The following is a 26,923-nucleotide window of genomic DNA, read 5'->3' as shown; positions in this document are numbered from 1 at the left end:
ATTCTTGATTTTTTAGTTGTCTTTAGAGTATAACAAACAACTCTAAAGGTGTTTTCATATCTTTTATCAAGCTATGATCTAGATTTCGTAATTCATTAGTTGACCATTTATTGAATTTTTCAACATGTCAAGATAAAGAATCTCAAATTTAATCAAAATAATTAAGCATGTGTTCTTTTTTTTGTGGTTTAAAGTTTCTTTAGATAAGTAAAATGCTGAAAAATTATAATAAACAGATATAAACAATACCAAATTTTCACATTATATTTTCAAAATGGTCACAAAGCTTCAAATTTGCAATTTCTTTGATGAAAAAGGCACGAAAAAATAAAACTACCAATAACAATATGGTTTTGTACATTTCATGAGCAGAAGATTATATAATTTAGTCAAGTACAAACTTATAACCCAATCAAAGTATCATACTTTACATAAATTTTAAGAAAAACAACCAAAAACTGACCAAAAAAGACTCATTTAGTAAGAGTTATCTCCCCTTCCAATGTTAATTTCCATAGGAAATAAAAAATGCTGATTTTGAGTTTTCCTCAAGTTAGATTTTATGGGACATTTTTCTGTGTATATAAATGGCATAATGCTTAAACATTTTCTGTTGCTTAGTTTGAGGTTAAATCTTAGTTTGACTGGACTACAGTTGAATTTCATCCATATAAAACCATAGAAGATAAATATTTATTGTACCAGCTGTGTCGTCTGTTGAGAGTGAAAGGTTTCTTGTTAATTCAGCCCCAAGTCGTACCAGCCCAAGTCAATCCAGCACATATTTAAAGTCGATCTGGCCACAATTAAAAAAAATATATCAAAGGTGGACGATAAACAATTATGCGTTTATTATATTTAATTTCATAAGAGGAACGTTTATTCGAATATTTAAGAAAAAAAATTGTATAAAGATTTCATATAGATTTTTTTCTACCTCAGGAATAGATAACCTTAGCTGTATTTGGCAAAACTTTTAGGAATTTTGGTCCTCAATGCTCTTCAACTTCGTACTTTATATATAGTTTATTTGGCCTTTTAAACTTTTTTGGATTCGAGAGTCACTAATGAGTCTTTTGTAGATGAAACGCGCGTCTGGCGTAAATACAAAACTTAATCCTGATATCTATGATGAGTTTATTTAATTTTTAGCCCAACTAAGGGGCATAAATTTTTCGATCTGTGCATCTGTTCGTTCGTCAAACCCCCTGTCCTTCCATTTGTCTGTCTCTGTTTGTCCGGACATATAGGATATTAACTCAAAAACGCTTTAACCAATTTGCTTGAAACTTTTGTGAATTGTTTATATCTATTGATGTGAGCTCCCTTTCGTTTTTTATAAATTTGTGATTTTACGTTTCCGAGTTTCGGGGTTTTATTCATCAAAATAAGGGGGATTTTCCAGGTTTTGGACAATAACTCATAAATGCTTTGAGCAGTTTTCATAAAACTTTGGTGAATTGTTTATATCTATTGATATGAGCTCCCTTCGATTTTTGTAAATTTTAGACTTTATGTTTCCGAGTTATGGGATTTTATTCATAAAGAGGAGTGATTTTCCAGTTTTCAGACAATATATCCTTAAAGTACTTTGAGTAGTTTTCATTAAACTTTGGTGACTGATTTATATCTATTAAGATAACCTCCCTTAAGTTTTTTTTATAAATTTCTGATATGACATTGAAGTTATTGAATTTTATTCTTGGAAAATGCGACGGGCGTATCGTGTGCTCATGGCGCAGCTGTTTATTTTTAATTATCTTTAATATTAGGCCAACTAAAATTATTTAGTAGATTTTCATCCAAAGTTTGAAAAAAATTGGGCGGGTGGGAGGATTATTTTTTAAAATTTTTATTTAATTTGAAACCTTCTTGTGGCGTAAACTTCATATATATGCAAGTGTTATAATTACAAAATGTAGTTTATACCATCTAAATGTGTAAACATGTTGAAAGAATCGTAGATATTTTTCATAATTCTTGAATAAACATCTCTGATTTGCAACGACTGTTCTACATGCAATTGCTACTTTAGAAACCTATTTTCAGTAAACAGTAAAACCATGGAGAAATTCTCTAATCAGCTTGACTACCAACTACAAATTTATTTTGCTCTCTAAGCGATGGTTTGTAGTCCCCGTAAACTTATGCAAATGCAATGGTATGCAACACAAGTATTATGAATGAAATGAAAACTCAAACAAGTGTTGGGAATAGTAAAGTTGGCGCTTTTGAGATTCTCAAGTTATGTAAGAATGATGCATATATAATTACATTGTAAAACATGAAGTTGTTTAAAAACTCTTTTAATGGTATTTTGTGTTTTTAAACAAAAATAATAGCCATAGGTAAATCTAAGGGTTTTTTAGTACACAATGCCGACTCTTTGAACTCGATATACGGTCATAGATCTAACAAGTTCGTGCTTTTGTCAATTTCTTTAATTCAGTTATATTTTTTCTACCAATTTGTTCCATGATTCTTTGCATTTTGGAAATCATTCACAGCCCAAATTTGCTTACACAAAATCAATGTATTATTAAATAAATTCACAATTTTCTGATGAAAGAAATTTCCAATTTGTGACATACCGCGATTTGCGTTCTTGGACACAGCATATTTAATACTTGTAACCCGAATATTCCATGCCCTTCTGGTAATCTATCTCTTAAAAAATTTAAAAAAGGAAGTTCGAATGAAACCAAATTATTGACGGTTACCGGTAACAGAAATGAACAAAATCCAGAAATCGTAAATTTTTCAAAATAATAAAAATCGGGGCGGGCGAGGATGAAAATCTATCAATTAATTTTAATTGGCCTTATTATACATGTTATAGATAGAGATATAAGGTATATAACAGCAATACTGTTCAGCAAAATAAGATCTACAAATAGTGAACATGAACAAAATTGTCAATTGAACCCTTAAGGAGCAATTGCCATTTAAAGTCAATTTTTAACAATTTTTCGTAAATTTTTGTAATCTATTACAAAAATCTTCTCCTCTTAAACTACTGAGACAAATTTGACCAAACTTGACCACAATCATCATTAGGGTATTTAGTTTTAAATATGTGTTTGTTGACCCCGCCTGCCAACCAACATGGCTGAAAATAGAACATAGGGGTAAAATACAGTTTTTGGCTTATAACTCTGAAATTAATGCAAAAGTATAACGGTTGCATTAGTTTATGCATCAATTATAAACAAAAATATCAGATGAGTGACACTGGCTTATTGGAGCCTCTAGTTTGTTTGTGCCAACATTTCTTTTTTTTTTGGCTGGTCTGAATAACTTTTTTCAATTCCAATAGCAAAACATGGATATTCCCATTGCTGCAGACTGCATATGAGAATATTGGTCAACTCAAAATATCCTCATTCTGCAATGATTGAAAAAACATAGTTTACCGGTATTCATTACAAATGTACATAAACTAGGCCATTACTTTTCTTGTTTGAATTGTTTTACATTTGTCATTTTGGGGTCTTTAATAGCGGACTAGTTGGTAATTTCTGTGTCATTTGGTCTCTTTTGGTGCGTTGTCTCATTATAATCATACTACATTTTCTTATTTTTATAAATGTCTATTTCAAAGTGTTGTTCATATATCAATTTGGAAGAAAAATAACTACATTCAGGTTGCAAAAAAGGCTGCTCATATTTGTTGTTTTTTTTGCATAATTATGGGTCATTTATGGGAAAAAGTATTCCCATTCACATAATTAACTGTAATGTTTAAAATGTGTTGTGTAAGTTCCATTTTCATTACCAAATAAACTAAATGAAGAATACAGCCTTTTGCCTGACAGTCTTACAGGCAATGGCAGGTATACATCTATAGTGAAACATCACACTATTTAACTTTGTAGTACCGCAGTGGGCTCAATGGAGTGAATGGTCGTCCTGTTCAGTTACCTGTGGAAGAGGGGATCAGTTAAGGACAAGGACATGTAAGAATGAAGTAACAACAGCAGATGGATATTTCCAGACATGTGCTCAGGAGAATTCAGAACTACAGAGTAGTGAAAATAGAGACTGTATCATGGATGGTACACAACCTTTTTGTACATGTAGGTTTACAGTTATTAATTTGAAAATAAAAAATGATGCTACATTGTGATGGTAAAAGGGAACCAGATTATAGTTGAGATATGCCAGATCTTCGAGTATGATTGCTATTGTCTCTGTTGATAAAATTCTTCATATTCAGATGACCTAATAGATTAGAACATGACATTTTCCTCATTGGAAAGATTACTAATCAAAGAGAGCTAATGAGGGTCTTGAAATTGACCCAGGGTTGTTAGCAGAGGATAATGAAAATTTTATTTCATTATAACCCATTTTTCACCTCACCAATACTAACAAGATTTGTTCTTTATTTTCTCTTAACACTCAAACACTTTTGACAAATGGGTTTAAAAAAAAATATTTATCTTGGAGAGCAGAGTTTGATTGTATGTTTGATCATAACCAACCCGCCATACAATTTAGTTAGTAAATCGAAAGAAGTCCTAAATCTCATGAATGTTTTATGTATTATATAAGTGCAGCCAAACCGTCTCCCCATACAACATTTCCTTTAAAAATGTGCATGCTCCGTATGGATTGCTTTTAATTGGATTACATTTTTGTAGATTGTGAAGAGAACACCTATAACTACCAGGATGTGTCAACTTTGTCTCCTATTGCTGATATAATACCAGGTAATCTAGATGTTGAGGATGCATTTTGTGTTCATTGTACATACATGACATACTAGGAAAAGCTGCATAAAATAAATTAGCACACTTAAATATTATTGGAAAAATTTAAGTTTGCAAATATTGTTTTCAGAAATTTGTACATGCTATCAGAGGTGATAAATATGTCAAATTTGTAAGAATTTTTTGTAGTGAACTCTGTCTTCATCAAACATTTTAAATTTGAAACTACAGATTTTGTTTTGATTGCATGTGACTGTTCAGTTTTTACAGGTTAGATATTTGATTCAAGAGTTCAGTTTTAATATGTTTTTGGTTTACACAGATTTTTCTGTGCTTTGATAGAATTAAAAAATAAATATCTAAGAATGATTTTTTTTTATAGGAAACGCACTCCTTCTGGAAAGCGACATCCATATCATCACTTGCTGTGGTTTGATAAAAGACTGGACGATATACCCAGTTAATACTGGTACCCTGAAATTTATTGTATGGAGACCAGTAGAATGGAGTAGAGAGAAGTGGAACCAAGCAGGAGTATATGACTACAAAGATTTGAGAAAAGTTGTTGGTATTAACACAGTAGAAATTACAGGTAACTGTGGTTACTTGCAATTGGTTTTTATTACTAGGTATTTCTGTTGATATAACCGCACTTTTAGTTATCAATTATAGTCTGCACTTTTACTGATTTCAAATTACTTTTATTTTGCTTAATATGTATGTATCTGGCCTTTGTTAGTCTTGTATGATTTTTTATTTTAGTTTCTTGTGTACAATTCGGAGTTTAGTATGACGTCCATTATCTCTGTACTAGTATACATATTTTTAGGGGCCAGCTGAAGGACACCTACGGGTACGGGAATTCTCCCTACATTGAAGACCCATTGATGGCCTTCGGCTGTTGTCTGCTATATGGTCGGGTTGTTGTCGCTATGACACATTCCCCATTTCCTTTCTCAATTTTATATTCTATCATGATTATAACATTATGTCTTCAAATAAAATCGGACTTTTATTCCAGTAACTGTAGAAAATAGTGCATGGCTTTGGACAACTTTACCTCATTGAATTTTGACTAATAAGAGAAAGCTGAGATTTAGTGCACCACACACTGATTATAAAACAAAAAAGGGATGAAAGTCTGCTAAGAGTTGGAGAATACCAATCATTCCAATTGTACTTAAAAATTAGCGACTTTTGAACAGCAATTTTATCTTCAAATTCTTTTTAGGTGCTGATTTGAACAAAGTGTTTACATACACACCACCTGTTGAAGAGCGTATTGCTGTTGTAGCTGGGGATCGCATAGGAATGTATGTATTAAATAAACAGTCCTGATAAGTGTACCACTATAGGAGTGGAGACTTACATAAAAAAGAGTCGAAAGATACTAAAGGGAAATATTCAAACTCATAAGTTTAAAATATACTGACATCCTCATGGCTAAAAGAGACAAAAACAACAGTATATAAAACACTACATAAAAAACTAGAGACTGACAACAAGAACTGTACCTGATACTAGGGGTGATATCAGAACTGTACCTGATACTAGGGGTGATATCAGAACTGTACCTGATACTAGGGGTGATATCAGAACTGTACCTGATACTAGGGGTGATATCAGGTGCTCCAGACGGGTGAGCAGTTTCTGTTCCACATGTGACACCTATGGGGTTGCTCATGTAATACAAACCAATTGATAAAAAAAATCTGTAGGTCCCATTTTAGGGAAAGGGGGTGACTATTTCATTGAAACATATCTGTCGTCATCTATCATCTGCTTAAAGCAATTGCAGTGTGTATTCCCACTGTCCAGCCAATTGTCCCATCCATCTTTTAGTCCCAATAAATATATATACATATTCTGAAAGACTACTGTACAAATAAATGAAATTGACTTCTCATTTGACTCAATATTGTATAATAAAGTGAATGTTTTCTGAACAGTCCCAATGAATTGTTACTGTATATTTTGTTTATGATTTGTCTTATAATTTTATTTGACAGTTTTGATGATGGAGGAAACATTATTGGACTAGATTCCTGTGATTCATCTTTTAATCCGTCTACTGATGATAATATAGACTATCGTATAAATTATTGTCCTGATATGACATATAAAACAACCATTGAAGATCCCATGGATGGAGATATTGTAGAATGGACAGGAACACCAGTCTCCAATACTATTTATGCCATTGAATTTACCACTACTACAAGTAATTAGTTTGATATTTTTTTTGTGTTCATTTCCATAGTTTTTATTAATTATTAATTTGTACAATATTATATCAATCAATATTCAATTTTCTAAATGATTTCGCTCTAATGTGAATCAGTAAGCTAAAACAGCATCTGCTTGTAAATTTTCCCAGGCCAAACAACTTGAAATAGTATGTTTGAAATGTCAGAAAAAGAAAAGTAAGTTACATTGGATTCATTATAACTTGTTGAAATTCAATTTTCATGGATTTTGCCTGGAATGGGAATGTATTTAGTTATCAAAGGTACCAGGATTATAATTTAGTACGCCAGACAGGCGTTTAGTCTACATATGACTCATCAGTGATGCTCATATCAAAATCTTTATAAAGCCAAACAAGTAAAAAGTTGAAGAGCATTGATGATTTTCCTTCCAGTCATAAATCCCTACTCCAGTAAGTTTAATTATAAGTTTAAACGTGGTTTATTATTATGTAATTTAGTTATCAGATTAATTAAGCCATGAAATCATTTTATTTTCAGACACAGAACCAGAGTTTGTGATGACTGAACTCAATGTTAGAGTAGAGGATCACAGGGCTATAGATATGTTTGTTATGAACTTCTACTTCAATGACTCAGACTACAGTGATAGATTCCTGGATATTCAGCCAGAGTACGATTCTGATGACTATTTTTATCTTGATACACAAGCAGGTATGTTACGTTAGTGAAAGAGGGGCAAATGATGCCAGAGGGACTTTCAAACTCTTAAACCGAACTGACAATGCCATGCATATGGCTGGAAAAGAAAAAGACAAAAAGACAAACAATAGTACACATAACACAACATAGAAAACTAAAGACTAAGCAACACAAATAAAAAACTGAGCGTGAAAGTTTTTCTAGTTATAAAATTTAGTACTTTTATCCTGATGATTTTTTATATCAACATGCATGGTTATAAAAATAAGATAGAAAACTGAAAGAAAATAGCAAAAAGTAAATATCATTGATGTTAAAGAACAAAATTAAATGCTCCTAGCTGAACTATGATGATGAGCTGAGTTAGATCAACACAACTTTAGAAAATTTCACTGGAGATACTGCCTCTGAAATATTAACAAGAGGCAAACGATACAAAGGGACATTGAAACTCTTACAAAGTAGAAAAATCTGACAGGTCAAAGACAAAAAACAAAACGACCAACGAAAGTAAAATGTGTTTGATGACCCAATCTTGTCTTCAAATGTCTTGATGTTTGGTGTTAATTTACCATTATTTATGGTAATGTATAGTGATACTGACTTAAAATATTTGAACATATGTACAAGTATTATAATCTTGAAAATAGCTTAATTATTTAGTTAACACAAATCAGTGAAAATATTTTTAACTGCAGATTCTATCCATGTAAAAGCCATGTTGCCTCATACTGTGGGTACACATGAGGTGGAACATACATTTGTTGTTTGGGCTGAGGATTCCTGCTACAACAGGGTAACAGGAACTGTTACTATAACAACATATAATGTGGTAAGTTACCATAGATACATAGGAAGGGAACTGTTTATAACACAAGTTCACTGCAATACAGAATATAACTACTAGCTTGATAGTGAATTGTTTGGATCATGCAATGAAAATGTATAGAAACTAAATGGAAAACAAACAACAAATAATCAAATAGCAGAAAATTGTCACTCGGGCCAATGTCATGCACGTGAGGAAAAAATGAAAGTATTAATAAAATGATGCTTACATTGAACATTCATTTGCAAGTACTACATACAAATTGGACAATAACACCTTAGTGCTTATAAAGTATACCTTCCTATATTACTTTAAATTGACATGCAAACAGAATAACCAAGCTCATCTAAAATGGAATATGAAGTCCTATTCCTTGGTATCTAACATTTTATGTCATTCTCTTTCTCCAACTTTAGAATATTAATTTTGAATTGTGTTTAAAATGTATCATTTTATATTATTTCTTTTGTATGTAGCCTCCAGATTTCCCAAATCTGCCAGAGAGTGTATATATAGATGATATCCAAACAGGAGGATTATATACTTTTAAATATATAGATTATTCTAATGGTGGTGATCCAATTAGTTGTGATATATCTAGTACAGAGCCAGCAACTTCAAATATGTTCTATCTCAATGGTAAGTATTGCCAAGCAACTTCAAATTTAGTCTATCTTGATGGTAAATATTGCTAAGCAACTTCAAATATGGTCTATCTTGATGGTAAGTATTGCTAAGCAACTTCAAATATGGTCTATCTTGATGGTAAGTATTGCTAAGCAACTTCAAATATGGTCTATCTTGATGGTAAGTATTGCTAAGCAACTACAAATATGGTCTATCTCGATGGTAAGTATTGCTAAGCAACTACAAATATGTTCTATCTCGATGGTAAGTATTGCTAAGCAACTACAAATATGTTCTATCTCGATGGTAAGTATTGCTAAGCAACTACAAATATGGTCTATCTCGATGGTAAGTATTGCTAAGCAACTACAAATATGGTCCATCTCGATGGTAAGTATTGCTAAGCAACTACAAATATGTTCTATCTCGATGGTAGGTATTGCTAAGCATTGATGGTAAGTATTGCTAAGCAACTACAAATATGGTCTATGTTGATGGTAAGTATTGCTAAGCAACTACAAATATGGTCTATGTTGATGGTAAGTATTGCTAAGCAACTACAAATATGTTCTATCTTGATGGTAAGTATTACTAAGCAACTACAAATATGGTCTATCTTGATGGTAAGTATTGCTAAGCAACTAAAAATATGGTCTATCTTGATGGTAAGTATTGCTAAGCAACTACAAATATGTTCTATCTTGATGGTAAGTATTGCTAAGCAACTACACATATGGTCTATCTCAATGGTAAGTATTGCTAAGTAACTACAAATATGTTCTATCTTGATGGTAAGTATTACTAAGCAACTACAAATATGGTCTATCTCGATGGTAAGTATTGCAAAGCAACTACAAATATGGTCTATCTTGATGGAAAGTATTGCTAAGCAACTTCAAATATGCTCCATATTGATGGCAATACTTAGATAGCACAAATACACATATTATGTTCCATCTTGATAGTATGTATTGCTTAGCAACTATACATAAATATGTTTGATCTTGATGGCAAATATTGCTCATCAACAGAATTTATGTTTTATCTTGATGGCAAGTATTGATTACAAATATAATAGTTATTTGAATGTAAATAGTAGTTGCATAGTTCTACCTTTTGAATTTATTACTTGTTAAGATAGATATTATTACTGTATAATTATATCTTTTTGAAAAGAGATCAATATCTTCCATGTTTTGCTCTTGTTTGTAGGAGAAACCATCACTCTACATAATTCTGCCTCTTTGAATAAAGCTGTCAGTGATGAATATCTGATTCATCTGTCATGCTTTGATGGAACAGATTACGGAATAAGTAATGTCACATTTATGATTAGAAGAAACATTACAGAGGAAGGATTACCAGAAGGTAAGGAAGATAAATATGCTTAAGTACAGACAATACAGTAAGGAAGTTATAAGTTGTGATCAAGACTTCCACAATGTAATGAAAAAAATATCTGGCTTGTATTTTTGTATGCCAGAATAGTGTTTCCTCTACAAAAGTATCGGTGATGCTTGAATCTAAGAGGTTGAAAGGCTTGATAAAGTATCAAGTAGGAGAGCAATAAGGGCTAAAAATTCAGATATGTTTTGTCAAACACATGTTTAGCAATAAACATGGAAAATAAATCTTAGATTGAAGCTTTTATTTTGTTAGCTTTGGACAGAAACAACATTTAGTTGCCCTTTAAGGGACAAGCTGATGAACATTTAGTAAACTTGCCTTTCAGTGGTATTAGACAACAATCATGCTGTCCAAAAACCAAGTGATGACACAAAAAAATCAAGCTCTTAAAGAGACAATGTAACTTAAATTACAAAACAAATCAAAATCTTCCTAAACTGCAGATCAATGTACAGTCTTGTATTCATTTTAAGGGGGTTCACGGGTCTAAATCATTTATATAGGATTTCTCTATATTTTTCTATAAATGAACTTTATCTTATAGTTAATAGAAAAATAAAATAAAAAAGTGGGGTCACCGTTCATTTGCGCTCACAATCTGCCTTCGAAAGAAGCATACATTTTTGTAAAGGTGTTTTTTTTCTGTTGATGTAATAAGAGAAATAAAGGTAATATCGAAATAAAAAAAGAAATTTATTACAGAAATCGCTAAAATTTTACAATAATTTAGTTTAAGTACAGCTTATATGGAAATTATATTAAAAAAGATAGGTCACCGATGAATTGAAAAAGATATTTCAATTTTAGAGCCAAAAAATGGCATTTTTCCACCAAAGGGAGATAATTTGGAACTTTTTCAATGATGTATACATTTTGAAAGTCATCTGGGGCCAACACAAAGTGATTGTTTTGAATGACTTTTGTACCATATGATAAAGTAGCAACTACAAAAGGAAATAAATAAAACTTGTAATGAAAAACAAATGTTTGATTTTTTCTGAAATTTTTATACCCTCGAGCCTCCTTAAATAAATGCTTTGAAACTTACATTTTTCTTCTTTTGCAGTGTATTACTATACTAACACTACAGAATGGCTGGAACTCTCATTGTCATGTGTAGAGGAAAATGAAGCCTATGAGACATACCCTGGGTACAATCCACCTACAGATCCATACATTGTTATCGATTCTGTACATTATATGTTTTACAACCATGAATGTAACCATAGTGATGCCCATGGAGTCCAAGATAAATGTGACAATCGGACACAGTGTGCATTTAATGTAACCAATTCAAACATTCAAAGTTCCTGTGGTACTGGGGACAGTGGTATTGCTGGTTTATACACCATCCATCACTGTATTAGTAAGTAGTCTAAAAGATATTGCTGGTTTATATACCATCGATCACTATATTAGTAAGTAGTCTATTTTATCTATACAGTTTAATGTATTTTGAAGGTACCTAAAGCATCGTCACAAAACAAATATGGGTTATATGTCAGTAAAATAGCAACACTTAAATCAGAATACAAGTCACCACACAAAAGCATGAACTCAGGAAACTATTTATTAAACAGAGATAATTGGTCAATAGCCTCAAATTGATTGAAATCCAGACTTTTTCAAGTCAGATAGTAACAAAAACCTATGATATTCATGCATGCACTGGAATTATAAAAAAGTTGTAGTGACAGTAAGTTTCTAAAAGCATCTGTAATAGAACATGAATTTTATTCAAAATTTTCAACCTGCTGAATAAGAAAGTCAAGATTAACTGTACGACTAAACAACATGATATACTAAGCTTCAAATGTTCACAGCAGGTTTTGAAAAATGACAGAGTTTTACTCATGAGTATTCAAATTGGAGCTGCGAGAACATCAAAGTAACTGTGAACATACTTGAATCTAAAATGAGTGTTTTTTCCTGAAGATGGAGATGTGTGGTGACAATTGGTCTAATGTATTACTTTGTTAATAGAGGATGGCGGCTGGACTACCTGGGGTGAATGGGGTGACTGTGATAGGACATGCAGTGGAGGATGGAGACGCAGAGAAAGGAACTTTACAAATCCAACTCCAAATTATCACAGTAAAAGAGAAGTGTATGAGGATGACATCCATTACGACATGCAGAGATGTAACTTACACGACTGTCCATGTAAGTATATTCACATTTAATGTTTCTGGAATATCCTGCACTATATATATATAGTCACATATGTAAACAAATATATGTGATTATTGTTTCTAAAATATTCTAATAAACACTATGACTGTGACTGTCATATAATTGAGAGGTTTGCCATTTTATAAAGGACTTTCCATGTCTTTACTAATGTTGAATATTTTTCCGGCCAATATTTCATTATAATCTTGCTAGCTAGCATGTGTAACATAGTATAAGTATACAGTACAATATCAATTATTAAATTATTTAATTATTTTCTCGATTCAAGTGATTAAGCCTCACATTAGATGAATTGATAAGATTTGGCTTATATTTCAGCCAATGTAGAGTGTTGCTAAATTTTTATTGTCTTGATTGATATTAATGCTGATGTGCTGAGGTTAATGCGGTTTAAAATAGAAATAATAGCAATTGTATTAGCTGAAAATAAAACTACTTCTTTTAGATTCTGGTGATACCTGTAGATTATTCAACTTTGAACCTGTATGTAACAGTTATGATACTAAGGGATATGTGACAATATTACATGCTAACTATACATATGGTTGTGCCTGGAACTATAACACCAAGGACGTGTGGCATGATGTTACATCAATCTTCCAAGGTTACTGTAATGACCACTATGACTGTGTGGAGATGGTCAGTGATGATAACATTGTATTCTGTAGCACAGATTATGCCCATGAATCTTATCATAACTTTACCGATACCTACATGTGTGGTGAGACAGGATGGACGGAATGTGAACGTACTAATACCTCAATGATGAACCATCGATACCTGTCATACTGTGGTATTGTCTATTGGGAATACAACTGTACAAGTAAGTATGGGGAATTTTATACAAAAAATTCTATCGTGAAATTAATCTTTTCAAATCACAATGTGCACCCTGAAAAATTTACTTTTACTTGAGGACGGCTATTTGTCTTGGTTTTGTAACAATTAATTTGGTGTTTACTGTTTAAATTTTACATATAAATAACAACATTGGTTGTATAGTGGAATGGTACTTGACTACAAATAGTCTTTTTATTCTGTTTGCAGTACCACAGTGGGCATACTGGTCTGAATGGACAGGTTGTTCTGTTTCATGTGGGAGAGGACAACAGACTCGACAAAGGTTGTGTGATAATGAATTTGACACCAAAGATGGCTACAGACAAAGATGTAACCAGCCAGGTTCAGAATTACACCATATTGAGACAAGAGACTGTCCTTTGAAGGGTGTACATGATTTCTGTCCTTGTGAGTATATCAACTTTGTAATTCCCATCTTAGTTTTCACATGATAGAGATTTTTCCTGTATCATTTTAAGTTATTTAGTTTCTGCCTTTACTTATTGTTGTACATTTGTTCAGTTCATTCAAATTTTAGCCTGAACATATTGGGTTATATGCTTATATAAAAGATTCATGACAACCAATTGCAATACTTTTCCTACTGTAGGTTTCTATTTAAGTAATAAATCTGGTGTAATGGTCAACACTTGTATAGTTACATACTACACTTAACGTAGCCAAATGATGTAGAATGTTATTATTTCATTGATATTTTCCAATTTAAGCTGGAAAATTCAGTATAAAATTTTCCTCTTATACATATTTCGAAATGCATAAATACATAACTATATCTGTGTCTTACTTGAATCTCTTGCCTCTCATCGAGTCAGTGGCACAGTATTATACCCCACACAAAATAGCTACGAAAGTTCACCTGTATCCACAAAATCAACGAAAAGTGGTATCCAACGAATAATAATGAATCCACAGTACAGTTAGTTATAACTAAATCTTTTAAGGCAAAAAAGTTATGTGTTTTGCTATGTAGGAATAAAACACTGAGGAAACTTTGTGTAGAAAAGGTATGTCTAAAAATAATTAATACAGAATTTTTGGTAAATATACAATTTTATTTCAGATTGTGGTGTTGGTACAACATACAGTACATACTCCACTCTAAGTAGTAGCTTAGGTTCTTACCAAACAGAAACATTAGCAGGTTTGTATTATTCTTACTTAACTTAAGAAGAATGCAGGCTTTTTTTCATTGTTCATTGACTTATGCTGTCATAATGAACTTTTGTCTATGGAAAATTTTATCAATATGTACAAAACTTGGCCTGAATTATTCACAGTGGTCGTTTGTAATTATTGGATTTCTTATTGAAATTACTAATAAGAAGACAACTGTATTGTATTTTAATCTTGGCCTTCGTTAAACATAGATTTTACTGTCGCAAATTAAGTTTACATAGTGACACGCAGCATATTAAAATACAATTTAATAAATATTTATGCATAAATTTACATGAATTAAAAGTCTGTGAAACTGTTGGGAAACATAAACACTGGACATATTTATACCTTACTCTTCGGAATGGTATCAACATTGACAAAAGGAAGATTTTGAGGCTCAAAATGTGACTTTCATGTTTATTTTGTGAGGAATTACATACCAAAACAATCTTTATTCAAAATGGTGTCTTTCTCTAGTTCTGGACTAATAGAACGTGGACTTTACTCCAGGCCTTCATAATATTTTTCAACGTCCAATTAAAATTATCGTTATAAACGAATTGCATTAGAATGTCAGTTAATATGTTTCATGGTTTATTGGTCAATGATATATTTTCATAATTTTTATAAGATTATCGAATACTATGAGCAGCATGCAGGTCAACTACATTTAGTGTATTGATTGCATGATGTTAAGGTGTACATGTCTGTGTTCCCTGGTTCATATGACCATGACCTCATTATCATAGAACTGTGCTGATGTTAATTTTATGTTGTGTCGTTATCCTCCTCTTATATTTAATGCGTTTCCCTCAGTTTTAGTTTGTAACCCGGATTTTTTGTTCTCTATCGATTTATGAGTTTTGAACAGGGGTATACTACTGTTGCCTTTATTTATGTGATACTTGTGTTAAAAACTTCATGTTACAGTAAAACAGTGGCGACATTTCAGAGTGTGCATCTGATTAATTAATAAAGAAGTTCAGTTAAAGACTATGGTGGACTGTAATTGAAGTTTCAAATAGTTCAATTACAGATGTAATTTGTATTTTTCATGATTTCCTATTGACTGAGAATAATCAAGTGAAAAAGTATTTTAAGCAATTGCCATTTTCATTTTTAAGTACAAGACTCGTTCAAGTGCTGGTTTTGTGAAATAGAATAAAGAAGTAAGAGCTTTGAATTTTTAGACTGGTCGTATTATAATTGTCTTCAGTGTTAACGCATATCATACATATGCCATATGTCAACAATATATTAATTTAAATCATAAAAGGGTAGTAAAGTTATAAATATGAAAATAATTGACAAAATTTCAGAGACTTTTTTTTTACTTTAAGGAAATGCTTATCTCCTATTGAGTGACATTGATGAGATATCATGCTGTGGGAAGATCAATCAGTGGAAAATAATGGCCAAGAACACAGGATGGATCAAGTTTATTGTATGGAGGAAAACTAGACATCCAGGAGAAAATCATCTATATGAAGTGGTTGGTTCTGTAAAAGAATATGTGCCAGGTATTTAAATTATATCAACAAAGTTGCAACATTTGGAAGTTTACACATCATTTTCAACTTCAAAAGGTAAAAATCTATATAACAAATTACTGTATTTTTAATGTGTAAGTTCAAGTGTATTGGAATACATAATCTCCATTCCCCTTTAAATTTTTACTCTTGAAAAAACATTGTAGGTGTTTTCGTGTTTTGTTTCCCAGCATGAAAAAATTGTGCAAATAATTATACATACAAATAATTTTTTTCTCAAAAAAGAAAAAAAAAACTGAAATGAAATGAAATGAAACTATATAATGTTATTTAAGAGTTCAAAATATTCAAGTTAAACAAAAACAAATTAAAGCTATGAAAATCAGACAGTTTGTGCTTTCTATTATACATTTTAAATATTACAGATGTAACAAATTAAGTAGTTTCTTGTGTTGTTGTTAAGATTACTTTTCCAGTAAAGTTAATTGAAATAAATTTATCTAGCATTAAATCTATGAAGCATTTTCTTAAGTCACAGTTATTAATCTTGCATTACAAATTATTCTTTTCAGTACCCTTTATTTGTGGTAAAATGGTGAACAAAGTATAGTTACTGTACTAAAAATTAAATAATAAAATACTAAACTCCCAGGAAAATAAAAAAACACAAAGTCTTTAATCAAATGGCAATATCAAAAGCTCAAACACATCAAACGAATTGATAACAACTGTAATAGCAAAAGCTCAAACACATCAAACCAATTGATAACAACTGTAATATCAAAAGCTCAAACACATCAAACAAATTGATAACAACTGTAATATCAAAAGCTCAAACACATCAAACCAATTGATAACAACTGTAATATCAAAAGCTCAAACACATCAAACCAATTGATAACAACTGTAATATCAAAAGCTCAAACACATCAAACCAATTGATAACAACTGTAATATCAAAAGCTCAAACACATCAAACGAATTGATAACAACTGTAATATCAAAAGCTCAAACACATCAAACGAATTGATAACAACTGTAATAGCAAAAGCTCAAACACATCAAACAAATTGATAACAACTGTAATATCAAAAGCTCAAACACATCAAACAAATTGATAACAACTGTAATATTACTAATTTTCTTCCTTGACTTTATATATTACAAGTACCAAGGACCAATACCATTTACCATACAATTATATTAATAATATGTGTAAATGCTTGTTATTGTTTTGTTGAATTTTATTTAATTAATTTTACAGGTGTTGGCTACAGGGTATTTAACCAACCACTGTCTTCACAGATAACTATAATTCCGGGAGATTTTATTGGAGTGTATGTTTTAATTATATCTAATATATAAAAAAAAGATTGGGGAAACCATTAATGACACAAAATCAGAACATACACATTAAAAACCACAATAAAAGCAAAGAAACTGCACTTTTATTGCTGGTCTTCATCTATATGCTAAACATAGAAAACATATTAATTTATTAAATAAATTACAAACTTGACACAATTATTTTGTTGTTTACTTCAGTTAATCTGTACAATGCTACCATGAATATGACTTCCCTGGTTTTAAAGGAGGCAGTGATCAACTGCTTTGTATCACCTACTCGTAAAAGTTTAATTGTGCTGATTTTGACCTTTTTATGCCCCACCTACGATAGTAGAGGGTCATTATGTTTTCTGGTCTGTGCCTCCGTTCGTCCATCTGTCCGTCCGTCTGTGCCTCTGTTCGTCCGTCCGCTTCAGATTAAAGTTTTTGGTCAAGGTAGTTTTTGAAGAAGTTGAAGTCCAATCAACTTGAAACTTAGTACACTTGTTCCCCATGATATGATCTTTCTAATTTTAATGCCAAATTATAGTTTTGACCCCAATTTCATGGTCCACTGAACATAGAAAATAATAGTGTGAAGTTCAGGTTAAAGTTTTTGGTCAAGGTAGTTTTTGATGAAGTTAAAGTTACATCAACTTGAAACTTAGTACACATGGTCGCTATGATATGATCTTTCTAATTTTAATTCCAAGTTTTGACCCCAATTTCACGGTCCACTGAACATAGAAAATGATAGTGCGAGTGGGGCATTCGTGTACTATGGACACATTCTTGTTTACTGTTGTTTTATTTACACTATAGAACAATTTGTTATTATTTTGTTCTATTAAATGATGAAATTTAATTAATATAAGTATGTTATCTTATAAACTATAAATTGTTACAAAATACAAAAGTTATATTATCTGAAAAATCAGATCTACTTCCATATAAGTACTTTTAAAACTGCGGTCATATATATAGTACTCCTGGTTGTATTGGCTATCAGAGTACATGTAGTAAGAATTATTTTACCTATTGTAGATATGATTATGGTAATAACATCATTGGTTATGATAATTGTGATTCTACTTATGACCCTTCCACTGATGACCATATTGACTGGAGAAAGAATTTATGTCCAACTAATACTTACAAAATGACAACTACTGAACCTGTGGATGGAAATCTTGTAGAGTGGAATACTACAGAATTAACACCAATCAAGGATAAAGTATATGCCATTCGTTATGTCACAACTACAAGTAAGTTCAAAAGAGGGATGGGGTTTTCACTGTGGTGAAATTTGCAACCCATTGATATATTTAAAATATCAGAGAAGGGATTCATTAATATCAGGCCCATGTCTGTGTGTGCCTTCATATAGGAAGTACCGCCCTTAGTTAAAACAGTTGTAGTTTACAGATATTGTGTTCAATTTTTCATGAATAAAAATCACTTATTAGTCTCCTACCAAAGAAGTAAAAGGAGTACCTTTTGGATTATAATACAATTACACAAGAGTTAATTGGTTATAATTGCTAACCAAAATAGGGGCAGCGGAAAAAAAATTAAAAACAAATTGGTGTCATTTGACGATGGCAGAAGATAATTTTACAATGGTGTGGATATTTGACTTTGGCAGACGATATTTTCATGATGGCTAGCTGCCATCATAAAACAGGTCATGGAGATCCCTGCTGCATTATAAGGTTTTTTAGAATTGCATAACAATGTTTTTTGTATAGAAAGTTTTGTGCACTGCACTGTACATTCTATTGAAAATGAGCATTCTTCCTTGTAATAGAAAGTGTTAGGCTCATCTTAGAACATTAAAATACAGAACTTATAGTTATTTTAAATCTTTTGATTGTTTATCTATTGTAGACAAAAACCCAACCTATACTATGCCTATATACAGTGTATCAATACCAGATTACACAGCCATTGATGAGCATGTTATTGACCTGTATTTCACTGATAATGATTATGCTGACTTCTGGCAAAATGCTGAAGGCATGTTTGACAACCATGAGTACTTCTATTATGACTCAACTAAAGGTATGTGACATAGTCAAGTAAAGGTATGTGACATAGTCAAGTAAAGGTATGTGACATAGTCAAGTAAAGGTATGTGACATTGTCAAGTAAAGGTATGTGACATTGTCGCTCATGACTACTTCCTCTATGATCTGATTTAAAGAATATGAAGATACCTGGAAAAATGATGTAACCAAGATTACTTGTGCTTTAACTTATATTAACAAAAATAATGTGTTCTGAATGGGGAACTGACAATTGTGCTAATGGATGACATAGCAAAACACTGATATAAGTTGAACCTGAACATCAAGTTTCAGCCTCAAAGTTTCGCTTTAGTCATACAACTTGATATTCATAAGAACCCCAAACTATCAGAAACAAAATCTGATCTGATTTTATATAATTACCTGTACAGCATTGTTTTGCTTAATGGTATAACAACCACTGTCATCTCCATTAAAAAAATTACAAATAAACCAAAGGACACGATCAAAAATATAAAGATTCTTGTGAATAAGATTGAATCTGCTATAATGAAATACCATGAAAAAAAAACTTATTTCATAAAGATTAAAAACTTAATTGGATTTCAGAAAGCATACATGTAAAGACCAAGTTGTTTCATGAAGTTGGACAAAAGTTCCACTACTACAAATACACAGTGTGGGCTGAAGATTCATGCTATAACAAAGTAACGGGAACAGTTACCATAACAACATACAACTGGGTAGGTTTTGTTTTCAAAACAAAATACAACTGAGAAGATATCCTTTATATGCAATGTTCACAAGAGCATTTAATTATTCATTAGATTTTCTGTTGCTTCATTAAAGCGTTTTTGCATATAATTTCTGTGTTATTAACTGATTGTTGATGTATAGTCACTGTTATGGGAAAGGGTGTGGAATATTTCTGTTACAAAACACAGAACAGCATTTAAACTTTTTGATTACACCCTGATTGGAACTGAAACAGGGCCTTCGTCAATTGAGACATGCATGCGTCCCACCAGACTGTCAAATTAAACATGTTTGAAATTTAAAGTCATATGAAAGGAGTCATTGGTGAAAAATAATGTTTATCCAATTCATGAACCAATGCATGTATATATCATAAACCTATTCCTCTGTACACGATTTTATAATTAATTACGAAAATATATTGTATAATCGTCAATTTTTTTCTCTCTGTCTGTTATGTTTTAACAAATATGGCAGCTAATTAAAATCCGTTTTTAAGTCGAAGTTTACCGATTGTCACCTTATAGTAAGCAATCAACAAAAAGCATGGGTATTTAGCACTTGTTTAACATGTACAATCAGATAATTGTTTATTTTTATGACAGATCAATGCGTGTTGCAATCACCGCATTTTCACGAGGAGGGTCACGCTAAGGTCACTATGCATACGGAAAATATATCGGCGAATTGAGGAAGCAAGAAATTAAAAATGAGTAAACTTCTTCTAAATGTGGACAAATTAAAGAATTTTCCTCAGAAAAAAGTTTATGTACATAAGTTGTGTAATGAAAACTATCCATTTAGTTATAAAAAAACATATGAATGATTTTTTTGTCGAGCCTGCAACTTTTGTTGCAGAAAGCTCGACATAGGGATAGTGGTCCGGCGGCGGCGGCAGCGGCGGTGTTAGCTCACTTCTTAAAAGCTTTATATTTTAGAAGGTGGAAGGCCTGGATGCTTCTTACTTTGTATATAGATGCCTCATGTTACGAAGTTTCTGTCAGTCATATGTCCAATGTCCTTTACCTCATTTTCATGGTTCAGTGACCACTTGAAAAAAAAGTTCAGATTTTTTGTAATGTTGAATTTTCTCTTACTATAAGTAATAGGATAACTATATTTGGTATGTGCGTACCTTGCAAGGTCCTCATGCCCGTCAGACAGTTTTCACTTGACCTCGACCTCATTTCATGGCTCAGTGAACAAGGTTAAATTTTGGTGGTCAAGTCCATATCTCAGATACTATAAGCAATAGGGCTAGTATATTCGGTGTATGGAAGGACTGTAAGGTGTACTCCAACTGGTAGGTGTCATCTGACCTTGACCTCATTTTCATGGTTCAGTGGTTATAGTTAAGTTTTTGTGTTTTGGTCTGTTTTTCTCATACTTTATGCAATAGGTCTACTATATTTGTTGTATGGAATGATTGTAAGGTGAACATGTCTAACAGATGTCATCTGACCTTGACCTCATTTTCATGGTTCAGTGGTCAAAGTTAAGTTTTTCAGTTTTGGTCTTTTTATCTGATACTATACGCCGTAGGTCAACTATATTTAGTGTATGGAAATATTTTATGATTTATATATTAGTCGCGCAGGTTTTATTTGACCTTGACCTCATTTTCACGGTTCATTGCTCAGTGTTAAGTTTTTGTGTTTTGGTCTATTTTTCTTAAACTATAAGTATTAGGTCAACTTTATTTGTTTTATGGAAGCATTGTTAGCTGTACATGTCAGCCTGGCATGGTTCATCTGACCTTGACCTCGTTTTCATGGTTCATTGGTCTTTGTTTAGTTATCTTGGTTAATGTATGTTTATGTGACAGGCGAGACATTTCAGTGTGTGCACTCTTGTTTAATTTGAGGTTTCATATGACTTTAATTAGAAGGAGATGTCATATTTTCTTGATGTTTGGATGTTTTTAATCAGATATGTTGTTCTTTTCCCAGCCTCCAGTTTTTGATGACTTGCCAGGAGCAGTAAACATATCAGAATTACAATGGGGAGGAGAGGTATATACGTTTAACCTCACAGATCCAGATGAGGACGTCATCACTTGGGATATGACAGTTAGTCCATCCACCAACTTCTTCTATATGGAAAGCAAGTATTATATTGTATTTGAGGTCATATATTAAAAAGTTTTAAAAAAAAGGATAACGTGGGATATACATCACTATGACAGCAACCTAACAGCACACTGACAATAGAAAAGACCTGTAGTGTTCAACAAGTCTATACCAGATATCATACACTTTCAGTCTGCATGAACTAGGTGAAAAATAAATGCAGATATACAGCTACTTATAAAGATCTGCTATGAACAAAAAAAATGATGAAAGACTAAAGATATGAACAATGGCAACCCATAACAAGCTTCCTGAATTGGGAAGGCATATGTACAGGAGTGTAAGAGATGAAAATATAAGTTTTTCAAGAAATTCTACTTATCTTTTTAAAACTATATCCTTGATATATAAGACACAAAACACATGTACAAATGAAACAAAAAAGACAGGAGTTTTAACATGAGGGGTTGTCCCTTAAAAGATAAAATCACACTTTGATTCCGATATCACTTTTAAGCAAACTTAACACGATAATCTTTATCATTGAATCTGTGTCCTTTAATTTTGAATAAGATATCAGATTGCTCACATGTTGGATTTTACCATGATGGAGCCAGATATAAAGTACTGTATCAAAGAATGCTGTGGGTTTCTGAGAGCAAACTCAAGTAATGTAATCTGTTGATATATAAATCATTTTTTGATATCTGTGTTCATGAATTTTCCTTAAAATCACAATTACAATGTGCAATACTTGAATTTTTTCAATGAAATATGTATACACAAAGATACAGAAAGGTGTGTGAGATCTTGGATTGTAGAAAGATTAATAATTTTTAAAAATTAAGGTCTATAAGTCACTTCAATACCTTTTTCTAGATTCCAGGTGACACAAAGTCACACTCATAGCAGGAAGGAGACCATCCAAGGTGATGGTCAGAATGGCGATATGTTTGGTTCAATTGACCTTTCGTCTTCTCTCCTATACAGTTAAATCTTCAATTTATTATGATATTTTACAGATATGACTATATATTTGTATGGCTGGGCTGACCTGGACTTTGATACTGTAAGTCAGTATGTGATCACAATAACAGCTAATGATGGGACAGACACCACAGTATCTACACTGACTGTAGATCTCATTGAACATATTGTTCTCTATCCAAGTTAGTATTTCTAAGGAGATATTGTTTGCATGTTTATTAGACAAATTATTATGAATATTGCATGTAAATTGGATAAACTTGAAATTCTTATGAATAAATGTTAAGTAGATATGAGAATTTTTCTGCGACAAATTGCTAGGCAGCACTTTGTGCAAAGACAATGTATTGCCATCCCAAAATTAATTATATTAGTAACTGTATTTGTAGAGATGACTTTATTAATTTTAAATTTAACAATTGCAGATACATTTTATGTTCTCTTCCTCACATACCAAGAAGAATACTCTCAAATTTTGAATTGGTCATTAAAGGAAAAAAATGCATTACTATTAATTAAGTCTTTACACTTTCCGTGGAAAGACCTATTGGATTTCTTCTGATTATTATTATTTTTTTCTTTTTTTTTTTCTTCCGCCTAATTTTTTTCCTTCGCTGTTTTTTTATTGCAAGATCGATGTCGCTTAGATTTTTGGAATATGATATCGAACAGTTTATACGCTTTTGAAACCAACTTTGCTTAACTGAATACTTTCCCATATACTTTCCCATATAAGAGTTAATTCCCCAAACACTGTTTTTCTTGTTATCTCTAAGGCTTCCGTATTAGAAACCGACAAATTTATTTTTCCAAATCGCTCGTTATATCCTCCGGATGTTCTGTTTTATTGTGACCGAAGCCGTATATAAATTCCATATGAGAGTTTTCCCCCCTTTTATGTTTGATATAAGAGTATGCATTTCTAACTGGTAAACCATAAATGATAGAGGCTTAGGGTTTTTTGATTTGAGGTCCTTGGATAAAAAAATGAAAATGAGGTCAAGGTCAAAGGTCAAGGTCATGTTCAAAATTTTGATTTTGGCTTGTTATCTCTCATTTTCAGGAATCTTATAAGATTTCGACAAAATATTTTCACACAATTGTTAGTCGCGACATTTAGTTACACATAAATTTTACTCAAAAGGATAAGTAGATGTTTAATGCGAGTTTTCCCCCCTTTTATATTTAATATCAGTTGTATGGTAATATAACTCATTAACAATATAAAGTAAATACCTAGAGTCTTTTGATTTGAGGTCCTTGGTTTATAACCTTGAAATTGAGCTCAAGGTCATATGTTAATTTAACATTCTAGATTTTGACCTTTGCTTTTACCTCATATGTATTCATGTTAAAGCTATCAGACTTTTTTCATTAGGTTGCAAGCAATATGACGTTGAAAAAGCTAACCGGAAGTGACCTTTTGTAAACCGATAGTAGCTAATTTTTGTAATAAATTGTTGTAAAAGTATGTAAAACCATATATTTTTGGAATCAAAGTCAAGTTAACTATAAGACAGTCCCCGACGTAACATATTTTGAACCGGAAGTAGAAAATTATCTCCCTTATTTATATCTTTTTCTGTAGAAACCTTATATTTTTGGAATCATTTGACGCTGAAATTGACATTTAAAACCAAATTTTAATATTTTCATATAAAAAAAATCATTTCTGGTGGAAAGACCATCAATGGTTCTCTGAACAATTGGTTTTTAATTATTCCTTAATTTTGTACTTTTATAGATAATAATTATTTTCTAAACTTCAATATTGATATGATTAAAATTTATTTTACACAACAGCTTACTATGAGTATACATCACGAGAAGGCCAGGTAGCCTCTATATCCTGTATGGTTGAACATGAAGAATCCTATACATACCCAGACTATATAGAACCTCTAAAGGTCTACATCATAATTGACAATGTTACCTATAACTATGAACCCCATTATGGCTGCCTACATAACTTGACATATGGGGTCAAGGACATGTGTGATAACAAAACTGACTGTTCCTTTGATGTGACTAATGCAAATGTAGCCAGTCAGTGTGGTACTGAAGGAGAAGCCAATTTATGGATACGTTACCATTGTGTTAGTAAGTATGAGGTTGATAGATTACGTTTATATCTGAGACTTACTAGTTGAATGTAGATACTCATTTTAAGTTTTGACCTGGCATATATGGGGAAATGTTCATAGGTTTAATGTTTATTTTTTAAGCTTCTGCAAACAAAGCAGTTGTTAATTTCTGTGTCATTCTGGTCTCTTTTGGAGAGTTGTCTCATTGGCAATCATACCAAATCTTCTTTTTTTATATAAATAAAATAAGAAAAAATGCTCAACTGTAAATTGTCAATAATGATGTTCTGAGTCTTGGATTAATGCTATCTTTTGTCAGAAACTGAGATAGAAGTTTTATCTCAGTTGAAATCTATTGACCACATGTTTGAAGATATAGCATGACCAGCCATAAGTTGAGGGTAATTGAAAATGGAGTCATTAAGTTATCAATGATGTTCAAAAAAATATTAGTCATTTACTTACAGGGTACAATTGAAGGAAGAAATTATTTTATTTTGTAGTCTGTTTGGGATATCTTGTAGAAAAAGGTTGGACGATTTCAGAATCCCTGTACAATTTAAAGTATTTGAAATTATAAAGAAATATATATTAACAGGAGATGCAGGTTGGACAACATGGAACAACTGGCATGATTGTACTCGTACTTGTGGTGGAGGTTATAGGGTTAGACACAGGAACTGTAGCAACCCCACATGGAATTATTTTGGTAGTCCTAAAGATTGTGAGGACAGTATACCAGAAGAATGGGAGAGATGTAACACACATACCTGTGAATGTAAGTTATCCAACAGGGAATTAATTATGTTTGGAGGATACCAATATTATTTAGATATACCATATATAATTCAGGGCTTCCAAAAAATATTTATGACAGCCGTACATTTTTGTCTTATCCGGATTTTAGTCCTATAAAAGGCAACTATAGATATCAGTTTGACTTGATTTTTAACATAAGTTCGATGTTTTGCCGCTAACTGTTAAATTGACAGTGCACCAATCACAGTGTGCAACATCAGAGTATTAATATCTGTCTAAGACTTTTTATTTGTGCAAAATAATGCTGTCAATAACTTCACTTTTGTTTGTTTTTACTTTTCCTATTACGGGATGTCTACTTGATGGTAAAACATGGACCACAGACGAATACGTAAAATCTGAGTATGTTTTTAAAGCACGATTGAGTTTAAAACAGATCTTTCTATGTGTTTTTCTACAGGAAAAGACTCGACCGTTAGATATAGTTATCAATGGTATTTTTAGCATTTTTGAAAAATTCAGATGCATAATTTAATCTCGCATCCGCGCATATGCACATGAGTGTACTAGGTCAAACAATGGTGGACCTAACGATTTTTCTTTTAAAACCTTTATTATTACTTTTTTAAATTTTAATCAAATCATATTTAAATACTGCTGCCCAAAAGGAAAAGGATAAGGCCCTAAATGGAACTCTTTTCTAGCTAAATTTCAAATTAGGATTAATGA

General features: G+C 31.8%; 1 protein-coding gene across 1 annotated transcript in view; it reads left to right on the top strand.

Annotated features, from left to right (window-relative positions):
- LOC139498569 (uncharacterized) overlaps window positions 1-26,923 on the top strand; it is a 113,395-nt gene that overhangs the window by 72,794 nt on the left and 13,678 nt on the right. The window contains exons 27-49 of the mRNA XM_071287012.1: window positions 3,876-4,076; window positions 4,644-4,712; window positions 5,095-5,304; window positions 5,944-6,025; window positions 6,722-6,933; window positions 7,460-7,633; window positions 8,320-8,453; window positions 8,927-9,089; window positions 10,290-10,445; window positions 11,551-11,850; window positions 12,468-12,647; window positions 13,123-13,500; window positions 13,725-13,925; window positions 14,599-14,679; window positions 16,037-16,216; window positions 17,451-17,523; window positions 18,557-18,777; window positions 19,400-19,573; window positions 20,149-20,282; window positions 22,245-22,398; window positions 23,387-23,533; window positions 25,155-25,451; window positions 26,034-26,213. Of these exons, the coding sequence (XP_071143113.1) occupies window positions 3,876-4,076; window positions 4,644-4,712; window positions 5,095-5,304; window positions 5,944-6,025; window positions 6,722-6,933; window positions 7,460-7,633; window positions 8,320-8,453; window positions 8,927-9,089; window positions 10,290-10,445; window positions 11,551-11,850; window positions 12,468-12,647; window positions 13,123-13,500; window positions 13,725-13,925; window positions 14,599-14,679; window positions 16,037-16,216; window positions 17,451-17,523; window positions 18,557-18,777; window positions 19,400-19,573; window positions 20,149-20,282; window positions 22,245-22,398; window positions 23,387-23,533; window positions 25,155-25,451; window positions 26,034-26,213 (4,101 nt within the window). The remainder of the gene's footprint in view (window positions 1-3,875; window positions 4,077-4,643; window positions 4,713-5,094; window positions 5,305-5,943; window positions 6,026-6,721; window positions 6,934-7,459; window positions 7,634-8,319; window positions 8,454-8,926; window positions 9,090-10,289; window positions 10,446-11,550; window positions 11,851-12,467; window positions 12,648-13,122; window positions 13,501-13,724; window positions 13,926-14,598; window positions 14,680-16,036; window positions 16,217-17,450; window positions 17,524-18,556; window positions 18,778-19,399; window positions 19,574-20,148; window positions 20,283-22,244; window positions 22,399-23,386; window positions 23,534-25,154; window positions 25,452-26,033; window positions 26,214-26,923) is intronic.

Source organism: Mytilus edulis, chromosome 12 (assembly GCF_963676685.1).
Source record: "Mytilus edulis chromosome 12, xbMytEdul2.2, whole genome shotgun sequence".
Lineage (NCBI taxonomy): Eukaryota > Metazoa > Mollusca > Bivalvia > Mytilida > Mytilidae > Mytilus > Mytilus edulis.
This window is presented reverse-complemented; position numbering and strand designations above follow the sequence as displayed.